Source organism: Silurus meridionalis, chromosome 23, assembly GCF_014805685.1.
Source record: "Silurus meridionalis isolate SWU-2019-XX chromosome 23, ASM1480568v1, whole genome shotgun sequence".
Taxonomy (NCBI): Eukaryota; Metazoa; Chordata; class Actinopteri; order Siluriformes; family Siluridae; genus Silurus; species Silurus meridionalis.
The window spans coordinates 5,941,779-5,967,526 of record NC_060906.1 but is presented as its reverse complement, the minus strand read 5'-3'; the positions used below and the strand labels follow the sequence as shown (position 1 = coordinate 5,967,526).

The window sequence follows — 25,748 nt, the reverse complement described above, 5'->3', positions numbered from 1 at the left end:
ATCCGCGCTATGGAAAGCGCAGCGCTGGGCAGCAACGGATAAACGTGGTGCAGACAGCGTGAACATGGAAAACAGCAGGATCGGGGTAATCCGGGGTGCCATTGAGAGAATGCAGAGTCCGAGAAGAAGGGTACATAGCGGGATACGTATACGCGATTACACAGACCGACATGAACCAACACATACAATCATGCACAAACAATAACGGACAGTGAGTGTGTGGAGGTGAGGGGCCTAAATAGGGATGATGAGTGAATGAGAGTCAGGTGTGTGTGATCAGCATGACTGCAAGGAGCGCACGGGAGAAGAAGCAGGGTGCTTCGGGGAATGCCGCCGCCGAAGTGGCCGTGGCAGGGGGATTCCTGACATAACGGACGTCAAATTTGCCCCCCTTGTGCTCGAGATAGTAGGGTTCGGCGACATAAAAGAATCGACATAACCGATTAAAAAATGCTAAGACAAAGCGAGAATTTGGCGGTTACACTTCAAAAACATAGACTTATAGACTTGAAAAATCATGCAGATACTCTGTTATAAGCACATTGTACATTGTACATAGCTTCTACTTACATTAAATATTTGTATAATGGATAAGAAGTATGGAACAGAAACATACACTGTTTTATATGTTATGATTTGACTTTGTTATTAAAATGTAATTTCATTCAATTATTATTAAAATATTTTTTTTTCAGGCATAATAAAAATCTAACTATATAATAAATTGAAAAAAGGACTATATATATATATATATATATATACACATACAGTAAGGAAAATAAGTATTTGAACACCCTGCTATTTTGCAAGTTCTCCCACTTAGAGATCATGGAGGGGTCTGAAATTGTAATCGTAGGTACATGTCCACTGTGAGAGACATAATCTAAAAAAAAAATCCAGAAATCACAATGTATGATTTTTTAACTATTTATTTGTATGATACAGCTGCAAATAAGTATTTGAACACCTGAGAAAGTCAATGTTAATATTTGGTACAGTAACCTTTGTTTGCAATTACAGAGGTCAAACGTTTCCTGTAGTTTTTTACCAGGTTTGCACACAATGCAGGAGGGATTTTGGCCCACTCCTCCACACAGATCTTCTAGACATTTTAAAGGCAGACTAACAGGGCTTTGAGGGTCAGAATTCTAGCTGATAGACAGGTGTTCAAATACTTATTTGCAGCTGTATCATACAAATAAATAGTTAAAAACTCATATATTGTGATTTCTGGATTTTTTTTTTTTAACACTAGAATTACTGACTTTTTATTTTCTGGTGCAAGCTCTAAGGTGTGATTCACCCCTGCAGAGATTTTCACAGTTCTTCAGCTCGATTCTTCCCCTGCTTTTGTTGTGCAAACCACCCAACACCTGTGAGGCCTGGCACATTTGCATTTGTTTACTGAGACTGGGGGAGCCTAGTGAGTTCAGGAGACCCACGAGTGCTTGAATTTCGAGCTTGAGCTAGCAGAGTTGTTTCAGCTTTACTGTTAAATTCTGCATATCCTTGTAAAGGACCCTTAGTTGTCAGAGTTCCTCCAGAATGGCTGCCTAATCTTTACAGAGTTGCTAAATCTCCTGTAATGTCCTAGGCAGCTTGTCATTGCTTGGTAAACTGTGTGTCTGCCTCTAGAGTAGCCTGGAGATACAGCCAGTTTTGATCTGTTCTCCCTCCAAATTCAAGCTCTCGTGGGACTCCTGAACTCATTAGACTCTGAGGGAGATGGTGAACTACAGTTTGAACTACCAGTGGCCATTCGACATCGTGCACCCTTTCACTTAGCACATTCAGCAGAGTCAATCAGCACTGACCATTCAGCAGAGTCACACTCAGCACTGACCATTCAGCAGAGTCACTCAGCAGTGGCCTTTCAGCATGCATTCTGCATCACGCAACCTAGTGAACAGCAGCTAAGATAGCAAGAATCACCTCATATACGATCAGTTCTATACCCAGTAAAGTTGAGTGTTCTGAATCCTGTACCGCGTTTTGACTGACACGCTGGGGCGAGTACAATCCCCTGATCAGCGCACACCAGATAGTGAAAATCCTAACATTTTGTCCTTCGAGCTGGATAGGAAACCTTCCTAACAATTGGTCGTGATTCTGTCCATTGTGACTGTGTATGTAAGGGAGTGGCATTGCATGACTACAGCACAGTGCTGTGCATAAAAGCAGAGCGACCCAGGCGAGACAATCATTTCTTCTTCGCATTTTTGAGAACGCACATCAGGATGGCCTCCGTATCACTGCCACGCAGGAAGAACGTCTCCGCACAACAGGCTTTGGCCTGGCTTCAGGAAATGGACGAAGCAGACTCTGATGGAAGAGAGATTTCATTTTTTCAGCAGGCCACTGATACCTCCTCAGAAGAATCCGAAAAGGAGACGGAACAAGAATCCAACATGCCTCCACGGAAGATGCACCGTGGTACAGGGAAGCCCTGTCTGAGCCAGATGGCAAAAGATGGCACTGTGTGGGTAGAGGAGGACATTGGAATGCCCAGTGCAGTAGCAAATGACTCGTGCTTTACTGCACAAGCTGGACCCACAGAGTCTGCTAAGGTTTGTCAATGCCATACATAGTACATATGATATTTATATAAACCCATTTAGAGTGAGGTTTATACGGCCACATCCGGCCCTTTGTACGCCCCTGTCCGGCCCGCGTGAGGCTAATCATAAATTATAAGGATGCACCAAAAAATCGGCCACAGAAAGTTTTCTGGAGAAATACCTAAAATCACTGAAACAACACGGCCGAAACACAATTGTAATGACACAATAAAAAGCGCAGCATGCACACGGTTATCTGGATAAAAGCCAACATGTCTGCGGTGTGGACTTATTTCAATATCTCGGAGAAAGACCCACGGATAGTGATTTGCAAAACATGCAATGCTGAAATTTCAAGAGAAGATGTATCTGCAAAGAGTTTCTCCACGTTGGGTTTAATTTATCACCTGAAATCCAAACATCCCGATTGCCATTCTAAATATGAGAAGAATGCGGCACAGAAAAGAAGTCAATCCGAGCATGCGCACTCCGTCTGCAGCGGACGTTTTTGAAAAGGCAAGAAAGTTTTCCAGTGATGTGCCAAGGAAAAAGGCAAACCAAAAAAAATATGGAATTCATTGCCTTAGATCACGTGGTCATCTTTAAAACATTCCTTGTAGATAATAATTATCATAATTTAATAATACGTTCGATTCACTTGAATGGGCTTCCAAACGTTCGGCAGGCAATTATTTCGTATAACAGACCGTTGCTAATAATAATTGACCGCTGTCTGTCTGTCAATACTATGAATGGTAACAAATAAGTAATGATAATTTATAATAATAAATAAAAAACTTTTGTAATTGAATGTATTCTTTGAATTGCAATTCATTGATTTTAGTGAGTTTAGGTTAACAATAATTTTTTTCTTATTTGACCTATACTCCACAATTTCACAAATATTTACAGATTAGTTTTATTCTTCCGATGACCAGTACCAGCTATTCAAAATATATAATTGAGTGCATTTTACAATGAAAGGCAGTTGAGCAGAATGAAGTTCAAGTTATTGTTGGTGTGGCCCTCTGACACAATTCAGGTTTCTCATGTGGCCCCTTGTAAAAATCAATTGCCCACCCCTGAAATAGATGAACAGCTGTTCCCTACCAAGGTTTGTTGTCCATTCACACAGTATATCGCAACCAAGCCAGACAAATTTGGGATCAATTCTGGATGGCCACGGATTTGGAGACCAAATATGTCTGCAATGCATCTCTCTCTCTCTCTCTGTTTTTACAGTGTGGTGTACACGTGTTTACCCAAATGGCACGGATGTATTCCGTAAGAGCAGCAACACGCAGGTGGCCAGTAGTGTTTTTTTACAATATGCTGGACCTGGCGGTGGTGAATGCCTACATTTTGCACAAGGCATGCACAGGGTGGACAGGCAAATGAAGATTGTTTCTCAGTTTTCTTCTGGCCTCTGAGCTACTCTGAGTAAAGAAATGCAAATGTGCTAGGCCTCCCAGGTAATGGGTGTGTTTGCACAACAAAAGCAGGAGAACAATGGAGCTGCAGGCCTGTGAAAATCTCAGCAGGGGTGTTACTAGGTGTGAGGGCCAGGGAATTTACGCAAATTTGCGCAGGTTTAGTAAATCTATTAATTATGTCTCTCACAGTGGACATGCACCTACGATGACAATTTCAGACCGCTCCATGATTTCTAAGTGGGAGAACTTGCAAAATAGCAGGGTGTTCATATATATATATATATATATATATATATATATATATATATATATATATATATATATATATATATATTTGTGTAATTCTATCTGAAGTTTTTTATCACATTATTCATGACAATACAACAATCTCAAATAAAATTAAACTATAAGTAATTATATTTATTTAAACCCTAAGTTTAGCTATTTAACAAAGAAATAAACATTAATTTATTATTAATTAATGTATGTATTTATTTGTTTATTTATTATTAACTTCTGAAAGCTTCTTACTGTTACATCTTACTGAAAACATTACACTTTTTAACAGCAGCTATCATAGCAGATGATCATTGTACAATGGTACACATTTTTTCTCTCTGATCATTTTAGTTTTAATGGGAGCTCCATCATCTCAGGTATAACAAAGTTGATTGCAGACATTCAGTTGCAGAGTTGAGTTCTGTGAGGTCAGAGGGATATTCAATTAATATCAATAACCCATGCTGCTGTAGTTGATGTGACTGTACGTTTATCACGGTAACGTGGAGAAGTACTTACACTATGACCGATGGCAGAGTTACGGTAATGATCTGAAATAACCTCAGACTGTGAAATTATGACTATTTTTTAATATTAAATTCAAATATCAGTATTAAATTAAGATTGTGTCAACACTATGAATGGGTCCTATAATAAAGTGCTCTGAGTCTCCATCGAGGAATAAATCAATACTGGTTCAGTAAAGTGCAAACTTAAAATACCATCAGTCTAAAACTCTGTTGGGAGGAAAAACAATTCATGTAAATGTAAAACAATTCATATCTAATAGGAAGTAATTAAATAGTGGCCTACAGAGGACTTGGTAATGAGGGTCACTCTGAAACTCTGCTTTCTATGATTTACACTGTGGAACATTTCATTGACTTCATGGCCGAGTGCTGGGATGTGATGGTGGATGAACCTGGGAAAAGTGAATGGAAGGATCCCACACCAGTGTACAATTTTAGTAATGACAAGGATAAAGAGAGAGAACATGTGTGAGGAGGAGGAATGGACTAAGCAGAATAAAAACAAAATATAGAACACACTAGAAGATATTAAGCTTTTAAGATAAAACCTTATTCGTGGGGAAATTTTCAAAAAGTGGTGTAGAAAGAAAGAAAGAAGAGTAAATAAAACTCTATTTATTTTTCTTCTATCATTTATATAAAATGATTATAGTTTTATGGGGGTTATTGTAAATAAAATAGTACATCATATACACATTATATACATCCAGGTCTGTGTGTGTGTGTGTGTGTGTGTGTGTGTGTGTGTGTGTATGCAGGCACTAAAGATGGCACTGATCCCATACTGGGTTGATCACCTGACACTAGTAAGAAATGGAGATCAGATCAGAGAGAAAATAAAGAATGGGTTGGGTCTGATCCTGTAGCATAAAGATAGAAACTCTATTAAATACTAACTAAAGGACAAAGTAATACATGTGATTTGGACTCCTTCTGCTCTGGGCTTTTTCACATTAACTCCTCAGATCCTGTAGATAAACGTGTTCTCGGTTTGCAGACACGGAAATGCAGGAACACTGGAGTCTTCACACACAATTGTTCATCACCAGTAAACACTAGAAGAGAAAGAAGTGAATCAGTAACAGAAAACTAGAAGGTGGTGTTTGATGATCAGCAGCAGATAATTATCTCTGCTTCAAGGAAACCAGGATTTGATTCCAGTGTATCATTTGTCCTTAAACATTTCTTCATGCTTATATAATATCTTTGGTAGAACATTTAGTGAGAACAAATGAGAAGGTGCAGAAGATGGAAGAGGAACATGAGCAGATATTTGCATCACATCACTGCACTTCTCCAATCCCAGGCTGTAGAGTTTTTGCTGCTTTTAATAAAGATCACTGCTGTGGAGCTTCTCTCTTGTTCTACATGGATATTAAAGTGCAGACTTTAAGAACAAGCTGAGGGGAATTTTACAGGAATGATAGAAGACACGGTGTGGAGGTGGAGAGATAAAAGGACTGTCCGAGTGAGGAAACCAGCTGCTCACTGGAAATCCAATATTTGTGGCAGTGTGGAATAAAAGATGATCATAATCTAATAAATAAAGCTAAAGTGCTAAATAACACTAATGTAGTAAATAATGCTAATGTAGTAAATAACGCTAATGTAGTAAATAACTCTAATGTAGTAAATAACACTGATGTAGTAAATAACGATAATGTAGTAAATAACACTGACGTAGTAAATAACACTGATGTAATAAATAACACTGATGTAGTAAATAACACTAATGTAGTAAATAACACTGATGTAATAAATAACACTGATGTAGTAAATAACACTAATGTAGTATATAACGAATGTAGTAAATAACACTGATGTAGTAAATAACTCTAATGTAGTAAATAACACTGATGTAGTAAATAACACTGATGTAGTAAATAACTCTAATGTAGTAAATAACACTAATGTAGTAAATAACACTGATGTAGTAAATAACACTGATGTAGTAAATAACTCTAATGTAGTAAATAACACTGATGTAGTAAATAACACTGATGTAGTAAATAACTCTAATGTAGTAAATAACACTAATGTAGTATATAACGAATGTAGTAAATAACACTGATGTAGTATATAACGAATGTAGTAAATAACACTGATGTAGTAAATAACCACTACTCTTTCCCATAACTTCATGGTGTAACTGATCAACTTAATTCCCCTGTAGTTACTGCAGGTCTGCACATCTCCGTTATGCTTAAAGATTGGTACCAGCACACTTCTTCTCCATTCCTCAGGCATCCTCCCACCTTCCAGAATCTTGTTAAACAATCTGGTTAAAAACTCCACTGCCATCTCCCCTAAACATCTCCATGCTTCTACAGGTATGTCATCTGGTCCAACTGACTTTCCACTCTTCATCCTCTTAATCGCTGCTCTCACTTCCTCCTTACTAATCGTATCTACATCCTGCTTCACCAACTCCACATCGTCCAACCTTCTCTCTCTCTGATTTTCCTCATTCAGCAGCTGCTCAAAATACTCTCCTCACTAGTCAACACATTTCTATCTCCATCCTTTATTGCTCTAACTTGCAGCACATCCTTCCCAGCTCGGTCCCTCTGCCTGGCCAATCGGTATAAATGCTTTTCTCCTTCCTTACTGTCCAACCTCTCATACAGCTCCTCATACGCCTTTTCCTTGGCTTTCGCCACATCACTCTTTACCTGCTGCCGCATCTCCTTGTACTCCTGCCTACTTTTCTCATCACTCTGTCTATCCCACTTCTGTTTTGCCAACCTCTTTCTCCTTATGCTCTCCTGCACTTCCTCATTCCACCACCACGTCTCCTTGTCTTGCTTTCTATTTCCAGATGTCACACCAAGTACTAATAGTAGTAGTACTAGTAGCAGTACTAGTAGTATTTACCAAGTAAATAATGCTAATGTAGTAAATAATGCTGATGTAGTAATTAACACTAATGTAGTAAATAACACTAATGTAGTAAATAACGAATGTAGTAAATAACGCTAATGTAGTAAATAACGAATGTAGTAAATAACGCTGATGTAGTAATTAACACTAATGTAGTAAATAACACTAATGTAGTAAATAACGAATGTGGTATATAACGCTAATGTAGTAAATAACACTGATGTAGTAAATAACACTGATGTAGTAATTTACACTAATGTAGTAAATAACACTAATGTAGTAAATAACGAATGTAGAAAATAACGCTAATGTAGTAAATAACGAATGTAGTAAATAACGCTAATGTAGAAAATAACTCTGATGTAGTAAATAACGCTCATGTAGTAAATAACGCTAATCATTACATCCGTTTTTATATAAAACAGATTATTACTCACTTCAGTGTCTGTAGATTGTAACGTTCATCATTCTTTAGATCAGAGAGAAACTTCACTCCTGAGTCTCCTACTTTATTCCTAAACAGATTCAGATCTCTCAGGTGTGAGGGGTTTGATCTCAGAGCTGAAGCAAGAGCAGCACAGCCTTCATCTGATACTCCACAATACGCCAACCTGCAGATACACAATGACACACACTTCACTCTATCAGTTTCTACACATTACACATCCTGTGTTCTTTCCACTAGAAAGAGAGAAAGAGAGAGGGAGGGAGGGAAAGGAGAGAGAATGAGGGAGGGAGGAAGGGAGGGAGGGAGAAAGAGAGGGGGGAGAGAGAGAGAGAGAGAGAGAGAGAGAGAGAGAGAGATTTTTTACTTTTACAATCCTTAATTTGACATAAATCACGTTATGTTCTGGATGGCATCAGGCATCAGGACGTTAAAGTAAAATAAATAGATAATAGATAAATAAAATAAATAAACAAATAAAATCAGACAATGACAGTTAAAAGATGGGGGTTGGTGTGGTTATTTAGCTGAACTCTGGTTTTCTTTTAATGAACAAAAAGCTTCTCCACAACACCACACAGACTCAGACATCTTCAGATCCCCCATACTCTTGTGAAAGTTCAAATCAACAACAATCCTGGATTTTGTAAGCCTGGAGAAGATTCTAATGGCATCACAGTCAGTGTTTTGAGCTCATTAGTTTTTCCTGCTCAGGTATATTGCCATTTTCTCCTGACCAAAAATAAAATTAATTAACTGGAACATAAACCTGTTTCTCCTGATGTACTTAAAACCAAGAATAAAACACTAAAGAGTAAAATTCACATTAAAGGAACTAAAAATACATTTTAAAAGCACAAACAGTGACCATCCCAACAATGGACTCTTTTCTCTGTTGCGATCAGGGAAACGCTTCCGCTCCCTTAAAGCGAACACAGAGAGAATGAGGAGGAGCTTCTTTCCACAGGCCATTCGAAGTTTAAACCAGGAAACACCCAGGATCCAAAAACTGGCCCATTCTCTCCATCATCACACTTGTTCTCTGCACATATCTCACCTCACGCACCACTTAAACTGGACTCGCACAGTACACTTTAAATTTTACACCACACCATTCCGCACACGGAATCTTTATGGACACTTTACACCACACCATTCCGCACACGGACACTTTAAAAACATTTTACACCACACCATTCCCCAGTGAAATTAATTGAAATGCCATTAATCCGTTCCAGACCCAAAAATGCCACCCAGTTGATTTTGTTACGTGTTTTTGAATAAGAAAAATGTATTTATAAATAACAAATATTGTATAAAAACATAATAAAAGAGAATGTAAAGCTATAATAAGGTTTTATTCAGTGTATTTTTTCTTGGAGATGAGACGACTTGAGCTAACATAAACGCCGATGGGGTGTGTGTGTGTGTGTGTGTGTGTGTGTGTGTGTGTGTGTGTGTGCACGCGTGTGTGGTTGCAGAGGGGGGGTAGAGGCGATAAGTGGAGGCGGATGGAAAACTTGTTTTTTTACTATCACTCCTGCACACTACGTATCCCTAAACTTCAAAGTTTTTACTTTTTCTTCTTTGCCTATCTTAATTTTCGTCACAATCTTCGCTTTCTGGCTTCGGTTCGCCATCTAGAAGCGGTGTATCGAGCTTGTATCTCAAGTTTTTGCTCGCGGATCAAAGCAAAAAATCGACCGAGTGACCGCTCGTATCTCAAAAAACTCGTATGTTAGGGCACTCATATGTTAGGGCACTATATATATATAGAATGAGGAAAATAAGTATTTGAACACCCTGCTATTTTAGTTCTCCCACTAAGAAATCATGGAAGGGTCTAAAATTGTCATCGTAGGTGCATGTTCACTGTGAGAGACCTAATCTAAAAAAAAAGAAACCACAATATATGATTTTTAAACTATTTATTTGTATGATACAGCTGCAAATAAGTATTTGAACACCTGTCTATCAGCTAGAATTCTGACCCTCAAAGACCTGTTAGTCTGCCTTTAAAATGTCCACCTCCACTACATTTATTATCCTAAATTAGATGCACCTGTTTGAGGTCGAGAAATCAGCCCAGAACTACACGCGAGGAGCTGGTCAATGACCTGAAAAGAGCTGGGACCACCGTTTCCAAGGTTACAGTTGGTAATACACTAAGACGTCATGGTTTGAAATCATGCATGGCACGGAAGGTTCCCCTGCTTAAACCAGCACATGTCCAGGCACATCTTAAGTTTGCCATTGACCATTTGGATGATCCAGAGGAGTCATGGGAAAAGTCATGCAGTCAGATGAGAACAAAATAGAACTTTTGGGTCATAATTACACTAACCGTGTTTGGAGGAAGAGGAATGATGAGTACCATCCCAAGAACACCATCCCTACTGTAAAGCATGGGGGTGGTAGCATTATGCTTTGGGGGTGTTTTTCTGCACATGGGACAGGGCGACTGCACTGTATTAAAGAGAGGATGACCGGGGCCATGTATTGCGAGATTTTGGGGAACAACCTCCTTCCCTCAGTTAGAGCATTGAAGATGGGTCGAGGCTGGGTCTTCCAACATGACAATGACCTGAAGCACACAGCCAGGATAACCAAGGAGTGGCCTAGCCAGTCTCCAGACCTAAACCCAATAGAGAACTATCCCGAGTCAGTGCAGCAGACCGCCGACACCGACTACAGTCCAATCCGGTGACAGGTGTTCAAATACTTATTTGCAGCTGTATCATACAAATAAATAGTTAAAAAATCATACATTGTGATTTCTGGATTTTTTTTTTGATTATGTCTCTCACAGTGGACATGCACCTATGATGACAATTTTAGACCCCTCCATGATTTTAAGTGGTAGAACTTGCAAAATAGCAGGGTGTTCAAATACTTATTTTCCTCACTGTATATATATTCTTTTATTTTCTTTTATAGAGTTTTTATACTTTATTTATCTGCCTTCATTTTCTTTGTTAAATTTTTCTCCCCATCCTATTCCCTCATGCCGGACCGTCGAAAAAAGCATTTCACTGCATGTCGTACCCTGTATGTATGTGTATGTGACAAATACAATTTTATTTGATTTGAATTGATTTGATTTGACCGTAACCTGGAGCAGTGAGTAAAAGCGTAAAAAACAGTTTCTCTTTGTGAACAGAACGGACATTCCTGTAAAACATCAGGGTTTAACATACAAATAAAAGAGTTCACAGAGATAATGCAGTGTAAAAATCCTCCACTTCAGGTCGGCAGCTTTTTTAGTTAATGGTGGTTTGTACAGTGCCCTACACTCTGGTTTAATATCATTGTTAAAACCAAAAACATTTCTCCACTGGGTGTCCACCCTCCCAATCAGTTTATTCTTGTTTAAAACCTTAACACAGGCCCTGTAGACTAGCTTCCCCATCACTGTCCCAAAGTTCATCTCTCCTTCACCCCTGCACTCCAGGAGGGGGCCACCACATCCGTCAAGGTCAGGAGCGATGTCCAGCCGGGGAAAGAGTTCCTCCTCTGTAGAGCTGATCTCACCAATTCTGTATTCCTTCAGCTGAACATGCTGGTTAGTGATGCACAGGGACCGTTGTCCTATATGTGCAGCAGGTCCTCCCCTCGTGACAGGTCTGTCCCCAGCTCCTGGTGTGTGATAATCCTTGAGGAGTTCAAGGCTCTGGACAGTGTGGGGGTGGTTGCACCGGAGATGTCCAGCCAACTAGCGTTGACCAGGGGCTCCTCCCTGGACCTTTAGAGGTGTAAGAACTGGTTAGTGTTGTGCAGAAAAATGGAGTCCCATACCAGGTCCCCACCTCATGACAGGTCTGTCCCTGCGATGTTCACCAGCTCCCAGTGTATGACAAATTTTAGAGAAAATCAAAGCTTTGGACAGTGTGGGGCTGGTCACAGCAGAAATGTTTAGATGACTCCCATAGACCAGGGGCTCCTCCAGCAGCCAATGTAGTGTTCCACAGACTTTATTCTTTTGTTTAAGTAAAAATTTTAAAAAGTCCACAGTAAAAGACTGGTAATCCAGAGATATCCGATGTGTGTGTCCATTAAAAACAAAGTTCTGTCCAGTCCCAGACCTTTCACCAAATTCACCAGCTGCTATCCTCCAAACCGGGTTTCTGGGGCCAGTTAGGAGTCTCTGAATGAACTGGAGGTGAAAGGCTGCAGTTTGGCTGGCCAGCTGAACCAGCCCTTGCCCCCCTTCCTCCTTGGGCAGATAGAGGACACTCTGCCGATTCAAGTGCATACCATCCCAGAAAAAGTCCACGAGCAGGGCCTGGATGTTTGCTAGCAGGGTTGGTAGCAGATCCATCACTGACCATTACATTCAAATCACTGACCATCGCACTCACATCACTGACCATCACACTCACATCACTGACCATCACACTCACATCACTGACCATTACACTCACATCACTTACCATCACACTCACATCACTGACCATCACACTCACATTACTGACCATTCCATTTACATTACTGACCATCACACTCACATCACTGTCCATTACACTCACATGACTGACAATTACACTCATCACTGATCATCACACTCATCACTGACCATCACACTCACTTTACTGACCATCACACTCATCAACGATCATCACACTCATAACTTACCATCACACTCACATCACTGACCACCACACTCTCATCACTGACCACCACACACTCTCATCACTGACCATCACACACATCACTGACCATCACACACTTCACTGACCATCACACTCACATCACTGACCATCACACTCACATCACTGACCATCACACTCATCACTGACCATCACACTCACATCACTGACCAAGAGAGAAAAAAGGAGAAACATGTAAAGTGAAGTCTGCAAAATCTGAAGGTGGAGTAAAAGAAGCTGTAGGTTCTTCAGCTCCAGACAGTATTTTCATGTGTTAATCTACTGGAAATACAGATTTAATGCTTCAGGTTTAATTGGACTTTTGAGCTGCAATAAAAGTCACAACAGCTCAATTCTACACTGAGGGATTTTTGTTAGATATAGTTAGATATTAGATCATCTTTTCTTTCTTCATTATTCTGCCTCATCACATTCACATTTATATCAACACTTTTGTACATTTATTAGATATTAGAAACTAAAACAATACAAAAGTCAATAAAAAGTCATGATTATAAAAATATAAAAATTAAATCAACACTAATTTAAACTAACAAACAAAACTAAAAAAAATAAACTATAAAGTTCCTTCTCAGAACATTGATGCTGAACCTAAAAGCTCTGCTTCAGTCTCACTATTAGAGAATGTGTGTTACGAGGAGCAGGTCATGTGACTTTCAAAGAGATGATCTTACCTCAGTTTCTCCAGTTTACAGTGAGGATTCTCCAGTACAGCAGCGAGAAACTTCACTCCTGAGTCTCCTACTTTATTCCCAGACAGATCCAGTTTTCTCAGGTGTGAGGGGTTTAATCTCAGAGCTGAAGCGAGAGCAGCACAGCCTTTATCTGATACTCCACAATCATACAACCTGCAGATACACAATGACACACACTTCACTCTTTCAGTTTCTACACATTACACATCCTTTATGTGTTTTGAAATAATTGTGTGTGTGTGTGTGTGTGTGTGCGAGTGTGTGAGAAAGAGAGAGTGATTGTGTGTGCATGTGTAAGAGAGAGAGAGAGAGAGAGAGAGAGAGAGAGAGAGAAAGAGTGTGTGTGTGTGTGTGTGTGTGTGTGAGAGAGAGAGAGAGAGAGAGAGAGAGAGAGAGAGTGTTTGTGCGTGTGTGTGTGTGTGTGTCTGTGTGTGTGTATGTGTGTGTATGTGTGTGTATGTGTGTGAGAAAGAGAGACTTGACTTTTACACTCCTTTATTTAACATAAGGCTCATTAAGCATAAGTCACGTTATGTGATGGATGGTATCAGGTAATAAAAGTGAAATAAATAGATAAATAGTCAATTATAATAAATAAATAAATAAATAAATAACATTAAATAGACATCAATAAAACAAGACAATAATAGTTAAAAGATGGGGGTTGGTGTAATTGTTTAACCGAGCTCTGGTAAAAAGTACAATTATTTTTCTTTTGAGGAAAAAGAGGAACTTTTAAGGAACTCAAACATCTTCAGATCCCTTATACTTTTGTAAAAGTTAAAATCAACAACAATCCTGGATTTTGTAAGCCTGAAGAAAATTCTAATGGCATCACAGTCAGTGTTTTGAGCCATTTTGTTTTTTCTGCTCAGGTATATTGCCATTTTTGCTTGACCAAAAATAAAATTAATCAACAGACACATAAACCCATTTCTCCTAATGTACTTAAAAACGAGAATAAAACACTGTAGAGTAAAAGTCACATTTAAGGAACTTAAAACAGAAATAAAAGAGTTCACAGAGATAATGCAGTTTAAAAATCCTCCGCTAGAGGTCGGCAGCTTTCTTAAGTAATGGTGGTTTGTACAGTGCCCTCCACTCTGGTATAATATCATTGTTAAAACCAAAAACATTTCTCCCACTCAGTTCCCCATTCGGGAACTCGAGCTGCGTCATAACGCTTTGGGAACGCCCCTGCGTTGTCCGCACTCTGAACCACATGTGAAATCTGACCGAAAGGCGAGTCGTGACGTCATCGGTGGGCAACGTCACATAAACCAGGAAGCTACAAATGGCTGCGAGATGGTACCGATGCTAGCTTCTGCTCGTTCAGGTAAACGCTGTTTAGCTGTGTTTTCTGACTGAGTGATGGATAGCAAGCAGAAATACCGTAAGTGTGTTCATCCGTGTCCCCGTTTCATTACGGGAAAGCATACAAGCAGTGCGGTGTTACATGTTTCTCCCTCCAAGGAGGATGAGATGATGGATACTAGCAAGCCCGTGGACTCCTTACAGCCTGTGCAATGATCTTGTAGGGCTGTTCGGTGGCAGCCCCAGCCCGGTCCTTCCGGGCACCACGAGGCCCAGAAACAGATTGCTAAGCTCAAGAAGAAGCAGGCTGACCTCAGGGTCACCCTTGCATCCATCAAACGGGCTGTGGTGCATATATCCTGATGATTTACAGTTGGGGGGATGGTGTACACATCACGCTATGGTGCCCGTCCCTTACCTGCACCACCAGGACGCCAGGCCGTTGACTCTGCCACAAGATGTGCTTCAGAGCACGGTCCCCCTCCAGCGGATGTCTCCCTTTACTTTGGCCCAAAGTCTCGGTACAGAAGGGGAGACCCGCTGCCTCTCAGGAGGCGTCAACGGCCGCAGTGTGCTGCTCCGGCTGTTCGGGTCCAGGAGGTCGGCCTGTTAGCCCTGCCACAAGACGTGCTTCAGGGCGCAGCCTCTCTCCAGTGGTTCGCTTCCCATCTTTCCACCCAAAAGTTCGTTGCGGATGGGGGAGTTCCGCCACCTCTTGCAAGGTGTCATCGGCTGTGGAGCGTTACCCCAGCCACTCTGAGTGGGTCAAAGGCCAGCTCAGAGGGATTGGTTCCCCAGAGGAACTTTTTAACAGCTTGGGAGGGGCTGCCAGAGGTCTCCCAGCGGGTTCTGCAGACTATAGAGAAGGGCTACACAATTCAGTTTGCATCTTCTCCCTGGTTCAAAGGGTTGTGTCCCACCCTGGTGGGACCCAAGCAGGCTATGGTCCTAGAACAGGAAGTGCGCACTCTTCTGTGGAAACGGACCATCGAGGTGGTTTCCCCCCCTCGGTTCGAGAGTCAGGCTACTACAGCACGTACTTTGTTTTTCCGAATTAGGATGGCGGGTTGTGTCCCATTCTGGATCTTCGCTCCATGAACCGCTCACTTATGAGGCTCAGGTTCAGGATGCTTACCCTCAAAGAGGTCGTGACTCAGATCAGCTCCAAGGACTATTTTGTCACAATAGATCTGAAGGACGCATATTTCCACATTTCCATCCTTCCCGCACACAGAAGGTTCCTGATGTTTGCTTTCGGGGCAAAGCTTACCAATATTGGGTCCTTCCGCTCGACCTAGCAGGCCAAACTCCTCTCATTGAGAACCATTTACATCCCAGGATGGTTGAATGTCAGAGCAGACGCCTTGTCGAGACAATGGCCGAGGTCTGGGGAATGGTGACTCCACCCGGAAGTGGTGGAGCAGGTATGGAGGAGGTTTTACAAAGCCCAAGTGGATCTTTTTAGATCTGGATGCTATGCCTGTACGCCTTTCTCCCGAACGCTGCACTCTGGAGTTCTGGAGAGAGATCGCCAGGAAGGAGTCCATCTCCTCCTGGTAGCACCTCGATGGCCGGGCAAGCCATGGTTTGAGGACCTTGTATCCCCACTTGAGGGCCCACCGTGGGAAATTCCTCCCAGGATGGATCTTCTCTGGCAGGCGGGCAAAACCCTGGTTCACCTCTGCCCAGAATTGTGAAAGCTGTGGCTGTGGCCCCTGAGGGGGCACAGTTTGTAGCAGCTGGTCTCTCTACTGAGGTGGTAGAGACCCTTCTCCACTACAAAGCTCCCTCCACGAGCAGGTTGTATGCCGCACGGCACCTGTAAAAACTACAGAACTGAACTGACCAGGCAGTTAACTGGGTCAACTGCCTGGTCGGTTCAGTTCTGTAGTTTTTACAGGAAAATTTTGCCACAGGGTTAACCCCTTCAACCCTGAAGGTTTACATGTCCGCCATCGCGGCATATATCCCCCTGCCTGCGGGGCAGTCACTGGGTAGGCACCCTCTGGTAACACGTTTCCTTGGTATGTACCTAAGGTGCCTACGCGTCCCACACGACCTGTCGTGTTACAGGCATTCTGCCCTCCTCCGTTCATAGCCCCGGACCAGGAGCGACAGAAGCGACTGCTCACACTGGACAATTGCCTCCACAGAACGAGTCCATGGAGGAAGTCGGAGCAGCTGTTCGGCCAATAAGCAGACGTTAAGCTGATGGGTAGTGGATGCTATCGTGTTGGCTTACGAGTCCTCTGGCCTTCCCGCACCACTCGGGGTCAGAGCTCACTCCACCTGGGGTGTGGCAGCCTCTTCAGCTTGGTCCGCTGGAGTGTCACTCCGGGACATCTGTGAAGCTGCAAGTTGATGCACCCCAGGCAGCATCTGGTCAGTGTGGCGTGATTGGACACTCGTTCCCAAATCTTCACGACGCAGCTTGAGTTCCCGATTGGAGAACGTCTCTAGGTTAACGAATGTAATCCTAGTTCCCAGAGGGAACGAGATGCTGCGTCTCCGTGCCACACTCCCTGCATCTCTGCGGCGCTTACCTTCTCTCTTGCAGGAGCTAGCGCTGCTACCATCTTGCAGCTATTTGGGGCTTCCTGGTTTACGCAACGTCACCCGCTGATGACGTCATGACTCGCCTTGGTCAGATTTCACATGTGGTTCAGAGCATGTACATTCATAACATAGAGACTTTTTTTCTTGTTTAAAACCTTAACACAGGCCCTGTAGAGCAGCTTCTCCGTCACTGTCCCAAAGTTCATCTCCCCTTCACCCCTGCACTCCAGGAGGGGGCCAACACATCAGTCGAGGTCAGGAACAATGTCCAGCTTGGGAAAGGGTTCCTCTTCTGCAGGACCGCTTTGGCCGATTTTATAGTCCTTCAGCTGAACACGCTCCTCTACTGTTAGTGTAGACCTCCATTGGTGTAGGAGCTGGTTAGTGATGCACAGGGACCGTTGTCCTATATGTGCAGCCAGGTCCTCCCCTCGTGACAGGTCTGTCTCCAGCTCCTGGTGTGTGACGATCCTTGAGGAGTTCAAGGCTCTGGACAGTGTGGGGTTGGTCGCACGGGAGATGTCCAGCCGACTTCCGTTGACCAGGGGCTTCTCCAGCAGCCAGTGTAGTGTTTCGCAGCCCTTTATCCCTTTTTTTAAAAAGTCAGAGGTAAAGACTGGTAATCCAGTAACATTCAGTGTGTTTGTGTCTGTTAAAAACAAAGTTCAGTCCAGCCCCAGTCCTTCTGTCACGTGCAAAAGTCCACTGGCTGCTGTCCTCCATACCAGGTTAAGAGTCTCTGGATAATCTGAACAAGAAAGGCTGCTTTTCTGCTGGCAAGATGAACCAGCCCTTGCCCCCCTTCCTCCTTGGGCAGATGGAGGACACTCAGCGGAATCCAGTACAGACCATCCCAGAAGAAGTCAACGAGCAGGGCCTGGATGTTCGCTAGCAGGTTTGGCAGTGAATCCACTAATGCCAGCTTGTGCCACAGAGAAAACACTGCCAGGTTGTTTATCACCAACATTCGCCCCTGTAGGACATCTTTGGAAACAGCCACTTCCACCTGCTCAGTCTGCCCTTGATGTGCGGTCAGGCTATCACTGACCGCAAACCACCCAACGCAACACCTGCAACCAGTTCTGCCTCACTCCCCAACGAGCTAAACCTCTTCTACGCTTGCTTTGAAAAGGGGAACATGAAGCCCTTGTTCAAAACAGAGCCGTTACCAGGTGAGCAGCCACTTACACTCTCCACCTCTGAAGTGTGCGCCACCCTGGGTACGGTGAATGCAAGGAAAGCAGCTGGTCTGATGCCATCCCTGGTCGTGTACTCAGAGCATGTGCGGAGCAACTGGCCGAGGTCTTCACGGACATCTTTAATCTGTCCTTGGCCCAGGCAATCTTCCCCACCTGCTTCAAGTCTGCTACCATCGTGCCGGTGCCAAAGCACTCCACTGCAACAGAACTGGCTGACTTTCGTCCCATCGCACTCACAACTGTCATCGCTAAGTGCTTCGAAAGACTGGTCCTCACCCACCTTAAAGCCTGTCTGCCACCCAGCCTGGACTCTTACCAATTTGCCTATCGCCCAAATAGATTAACTGAGGACGCCATTTCCACTGTACTTTATTCTGCCCTGACTCACTTGAATAACCCTGACACCTATGCCAGGATGCTGTTTGTTGATTTCAGCTTAGTTTTTAATACAGTTAGCCCTTCCAAGCTAACCCTGAAGCTGGAACAACTTGGCATCAGCACACAACTCTGCAATTGGACTCTGGACTTCCTTACGAACAGATCACAGTCACCTCCTCCAGTCTCACCATTAGCACTGGGGTTCCTCAGGGATGTGTATTGTCTTCACTACTATACTCCCTTTTCACCCATGACTGCATACCTGTCCATATCTCAAACAGCATTATAAAGTTTGCAGACGACACCACAGTGGTAGGCCTGATTAAAGGTAACGACGAGACAGCTTACAGGGAGGCGATCCAGCACCTAGTAGCATGGTGTGAGGACAATAACCTGGAACTTAACACCAAAAAGACCAAGGAGGTCATTGTGGATTTCAGACGTACTGGCAAACACACTCATCCTCCAATTCACATCAACGGAACTGCTGTTGAGTGTGTACCCAGCTTCAAGTTCCTTAGAATACACATCTCTAAGGACCTCACCTGGTCTCTGAACTCTTCCATCCTGATCAGAAGGGCACAACAGCGGCTATTTTTTCTGAGCAGACTTAAAAATCCCATCTGTGCTACAGGATACTGGAGAACTTTTACCGCTGTACCATTGAGAGTATCCTCACAAACTGCATCTCAGTGTGGTACAGCAGCTGCACAGCTTCAGGCCGTAAAGCTCTTCAGAGGGTGGTGAAAACCGCCAAACGAATCATCGGTATTGAACTACCCACCTTGGAGAACATTTTCAAAAATGCTGTTTGCAAAGGGCGAGGGGCATCATCAAAGATCCCTCTCACCCCAACCACAGACTGTTTACACTTCTCCCATCGGGCAGACGCTACCGTTGTCTCAGAGCCAGAACAAATAGACTGAAAAATAGCTTCTTTGCCATGGCTGTTTCTGCACTGAACAGCTGATATGGTGTTAACAATCACCACTGCACTGTCACTTTTCTTCTTTGTTTTGCACTATTTTGCACCACTTTAAAATCATGCATCCTTACACCACCCAAAAATCATTACACTTCTGTATGTCCATCCATATTTATTCTGTTTATTCTGTGTGTATGTATATATATATATATATATATATATATATATATATATATATATATATATATATATATATATATATATACACACACATACACACACACCACACTATATATACCCTTATTCAGTTATATGTACATATTACTACACCTTCTGTATAACCTCATACCCTCATTCATTACATTGCCACTTGTAAATGAACTATCTATGCACTTCTGGTTAGATGCTAACTGCATTTCATTGGCTCTGTACATGTACCCTGCACAATGACAAAGTTAAATCTTGAACATGCACCTTGACCATGGCTATGAAACCGGGGTTGAACCCAAAGCTTTCCAGCACATTCCACAAGTATTCATGCTCAACCCGGTCAAAAGCCTTATCCTGATCTAGGAAAATCAGACCAGTCTTCATGCCCAATAGCCTGCCAGGCACACAGTAAGTCTAGTCATGGTAAATGATCTGCTCCATCACCTTCGTCAGTCTCGATGCTAATGCTTGCAGTGCACAGTAACGACACGGAAGCCAGTGTTTCAGCCGGGTCAGGTCTCTTTTCTTTGGCAGCAGGGTCAAGACGGCTCTCATGCAACTTGACGGGAGCTGACCACCTTTCACATTCTCCCTTAGAACCTCCAGCACATCCTGCCTTATTACTGCCCAGAATGCCTTGAAGAACTCGACAGGGAGACCATCTTTTCCTGGCGCCCGCCAATTCTTCATGCCTTGGAGAGCCTCCAGCTCCCTGTCCAACTCTCTGGCCACTGACTCTGTGAGCATAGGCAAGTCTTTAAGGAAGCTCTCTTCCACCTCCTGTGCCCCTGACCTCTCGCTGCTATACTGCTTCGAATAGAAGCTGACTGTCTGCTGGTGAATTTCAGAAGGCTCTAAAACGAGATCCCCCGATTCTGTTTGCACAGCATGCATGAATATTTTCTGTCCATTCTTTTATTCTAAACTGAAGAAGAACTTAGAAGGAGCATCCATCTCAGTGACGCTTTTAAAGTGTGAGCCTACCAGCGCCCCCTGTACTGCTTTTTTGCTTGTGTGAGCTTCAATATGCCCTCGATTTCCTGTGGCCTCCAAACACTGAAGTTCCACTGTCTCTATCTCCAGAGCTTTCAGAGATCTGGCAATGTCTCTTGTTACGTTAAGAGTGTACTGTTAACAGAAAATTTTAATTAGTGCCTTTGTCACATCCTACCACTGCAGTAGGGAGTTAAAAGCTGCCTTCTCCAGTTTAAAACAACTCCATAAAAAATAAAAGACTCTCTAAAATTAGCATCTTCTAAATGTGCAGTGTTAAAATGCCAGTAGGCGCTCTTAGGTTTAATTTTCTTTTTACTGATGGTGCACTGATAAAGTCCCTGGTGGTCTAGTGGTTAGGATGCGGTGCTCTCACTGCTGCAGCCCGGATTTGATCCCCGGTCAGGGAACCAACCCCAGCCATTAGGGTTGCACAAGCCTTAGTGACAGTCCCAAGCCCGGATAAATGGGGATGATTGCGTTAGGAAGGGCATCCAGCGTAAAAACACGTGCTAAATCAAACATGCGGATAGTCCGCTGTGGCGACCCCTAACGGGAGAAGCCGAAAAAAGTTTTTACTGATGGTGCACTGAACCATACAGTGATCCAAGATGCATACTGGAAAAATAGAACATCTTGTGAAATAAGTCAGTTGATGCTTAAAACAATAAAATCGATCTAATCTCGCCAGGGAGAGCGTGTTGTCTTTGCAGTGAGCACATGTGTACTATGTCTGTTTTTTATAAAAATTTCTCAATATATCACAAAGATTGTGGGCTTCCACAAACTCCCACAGATGCTTACGGGAAGGTTCTGTATGAGGTACTGTGTGATTTCTGTCTATATTTTCTGCTATACAATTTAAATCACTTCCCAAAACTAAAAACTCTGCAGTGCTGCAGTTTAAAATAACATTAAGTTTGTCTTAAAACTTCATTCTCTCCACTGCACTGGTGGGAGCATACACACAGATAAAAACAAAAACTTCATTCACATAAAAACATTTAATTTTAAAAGCCTCCCGTTTAAAATTCCTTTCACCGTGTAAGAAACAGAAATAAAATTACGAGTAAAAAGCAGGGCAACACCACCACTAAGCGACGTGTTGTGACTTAAAATCGCCAACTCATCCCACTCCTTTACCCAATCAGCAGCATTACTGCTGTTGATGTGGGTCTCCTACAACATGACAACATCCACACTTTCCTGTTTAATGAGCTCATATAGCTTTGCTCTCTTTACGTGTTCCCTTGCTCCATTTATGTAAAAACTCGCAATCTGGATGCCTTCCATTAAAATTAAATATAGATAAAAACAAACAAATGTTAAAAAACACTTTAAAATAAAACCCACCGCACACTACATGCCATCATCACTGTCTGATTCAGCTTCTTCTGCCTTCAACTGGTTTTGCCGAGCAGGGCTTCTCCCGGTTTAACTCCCAGCTTTTTTGGCCTGTTTTTTCCCTGTCAACTGCCTTGTTTCTTCCTCTTTGTTGGAACTTTAAAAAAAGGCTCTTCCTTCTCCACGTCTCCCCCATCCCCTTGCACTGTACATGAACATACGCACACACACAAAATTGTTCCTAGATCTTTACAGGACGAATCTGCAAAAAATCTTCGAAAAATTGGCAACACACCAACCACTCTCCAACCACCAACCATTCTCTACCTTCCCAGACTTATGTCACTAGCTTAACTCATGGTGCTTGTCTTTTGTATGCGTGTGTGCATCCCTTTGTGTACGGGATTTAAGTTTGCTGTGTTTTCTTTTGTAGTTATGAGTGAAGGGTTATGTTTTGAGTTGTGTATTATTATTTGAATTGTGGTTATTTCCTTTGAGTGTTTAAGGTAAGAGGGATGTCCCCCTGTGCCTAAAGGTTTGCCACATGCAACAAAAGCAGAGAAATCGTGCCACATGCAATAAAAGCAGAGAAAGCGAGTGTGTGTGTGTGTGTGTGTGTGTGTGTGTGTGTGTGTGTGTGTAAGAGAGAAAACATGACACTTGTATGTAGTTTGTGTTACTGAAAGTGAACTCTAACAGTTTCACAGTGATTTCAGACACATTGCAGTGGTTTTAAGACGTTTTGTGCTGCAGCTTCACACATACAGACATCAGACCCAAAGCCTCTGTGACAAATCATCAGTGTGCAGTAAAAAGAAACAAACTTCCTCCTCAGAACATTGATGCTGAACCTAAAAGCTCTGCTTCAGTCGCACTATTAGAGAATGTGTTACTGAGGAGCAGGTCATGTGACTCTCAGAGAGATGATCTTACCTCAATTCCTCCAGTTTACAGTGAGGATTCTCCATTACAGCAGAGAGACACTTCACTCCTGAGTCTCCTATATTATTCCAAGACAGATCCAGATCTTTCAGGTGTGAGGGGTTTGATCTCAGAGCTGAAGCGAGAGAAGCACAGCCTTCATCTGATACTCCACAATTATACAACCTGCAGATACACAATGGATGGATGGATGGATTGAGGCAGAAATATAAACAATAGATTGTAAAAAAGAGAGAATTTAGTTAAATAAACTGAATATTGAAACAGTATATTCAGTATGTGTGTGTGTGTGTGTGTGTGTGTGTGTGTGTGTGTGTGTGTGTGTGTGGTTGTTAGAGTGATTGAGAGAGAGAGAGAGAGAGAGAGAGAGAGAGAGAGAGTGTGTGTGTGTGTGTGTGTGTGTGTGTGTGTGTGTGTGTGTGTGTAAGATAGAAAACAGGACATGTGTATGTAGTGTGTGTGTTACTGAAAGTGAACTCTAACAGTTTCACAGTCATTTCAGACACATTGCAGTGGTTTTAAAACACGTTTTTGCTGCAGCTTCACACATACGTACATCAGACCCAAAGCCTCTGTGACAAATCATCAGTCTGCAGTGTAAAGAAACAAACTTCCTCCTCAAAACATTGATGCTAAACCTAAAAGCTCTGCTTCAGTCTCACTATTAGAGAATGTGTGTTACTGGGGAGCAGGACATGTGACTCTCAGAGAGATGATCTTACCTCAATTCCTCCAGTTTACAGTGAGGATTCTCCAGTACAGCAGAGAGAAACTTCACTCCTGAGTCTCCTACTTTATTCCCAGACAGATGCAGTTCTCTTAGATGTGAGGGGTTTGATCTCAGAGCTGAAGCGAGAAAAGCACAGCCTTCATCTGATACTCCACAATCACACAACCTGCAGATACACAATGACACACACTTCACTTTCTCATTTTCTACACATTACACATTCTTTGTGTTCTCCCAAAGTAAATCAAGAATATATAATTTATCAATGAAAATAAATGAATTTAAAGATGATTTAATCGAGATAAATATTTGTACTGCACTTTAATTAATCTCAGACTACTGACACAAGAAAACTGAAGTAAATGACCAGTAGGTGGCAGTGTTACGTGTATTTTAGCTCATTTTCACAGCAGGGAATTAGAAGTAGAGCAGCACTAATGACCAAATGAATGTGGAGGAAAAAACAGTTTTTCTCTTAGAAGATCTTAACCATTTGCAGTTCAATAAAGAAGTTGTAAAAAAAGATGAGATGAAGGAGAGCAGCAGCACAAACACACTTCGCTCTGAGAAACAGAGAATGGAACTGGGAAGTCCAGAGCAATGCAAGCTGACACACACTTCATCATTCTGCAAACGGAGCAGAGGGGAATCTCTGACAATGAAGAATAATATGGTAAGATGTCTAGAAACAGATTGAAAAAGCAATGATGATGATTTGAAGATAATGTGTGTGTTATGGTGGACCGTCTCCCTTCTCTTGTCCAATCACAAGATAATATTAAACCTGACCAATGATTATTGCTGTGATTGAGATTCCTGTCATTATGTGTACAAGAGGTGTAAAGGTATTGCTGCTTTCTGTTCAAAGTCATGAATCAGGTTCTTTCTCTCTGTTGAACTGGAGTTTTATTCACACATAGATCTAATTCTCAGTGCATTAATGATTAGTGGAAGTGAGAAGTTTCATTACTGATAGATTTGTTCTGGATGTTGTACTGCTACAGCAAATTTCACCTGAAAAACAACACTGTATACAACAATTCACTGCAGCTTTTAGTGAGTTCTTGTGTCTCTCAGAGAGATGATCTTACCTCAGATCTTTCACTTTACACTCAGGATTCTCCAGTAGAGCAGAGAGACGCTTCACTCCTGAGTCTTCTAGTTTATTCCCAGACAGATTCAGTGTATTGACAGTCAGATGCAGTTCTCTCAGACTGGAGGTTTCTGAGTTGAGCACTGAGGTCAGAGCTTCTCCACTTCTCCATGTAATTTCACTGCATCTGATACTGAAGGAAATAAAAGATAATGAACAGAAATGCAGAAGATCAAACTAGTTTTCAAAGCTTCACTGTAGCGTCTCACTTTTAAATCACACACATCAGTTGAACACAATGATTAAATGGTGGAATAATAAGAATTGACAGTCGGAGATGTTCAGATTTTGTTTGCCGAGAGGTTCAGCTGAGGAACATCATCACACACACGTTGTATAAACATGGAGAATGAGAGCCGGGAATCCAAATGGTAAAGAAAGAAAGTGTGATCTAAAAGGTTTCTAAGAGGAGAAAGGAAAAAGTCTAAAGAGTCCTGCAGAGTTCGATTCATCTGAACAGCTCAGACCTTTGATTTGTTCTCAACACTGTAACAGTAGAACAATTTCATTCAGCTTC

The 25,748-nt window shown here is 42.3% G+C and overlaps 1 protein-coding gene across 1 annotated transcript; it reads right to left on the bottom strand.

The window, feature by feature from the left end:
• Positions 1-4,478: 4,478 nt before the first annotated feature.
• On the bottom strand, positions 4,479-24,222 carry LOC124376846 (ribonuclease inhibitor-like; the record flags this gene model as incomplete). The annotated part of the gene is made up of 5 exons (XM_046836148.1): positions 4,479-5,855; positions 8,118-8,291; positions 13,467-13,640; positions 23,340-23,513; positions 24,071-24,222. Coding segments are annotated over 5 exons (687 nt in total), but the record flags the coding sequence as incomplete, so codon positions are not given.
• Positions 24,223-25,748: the final 1,526 nt, after the last annotated feature.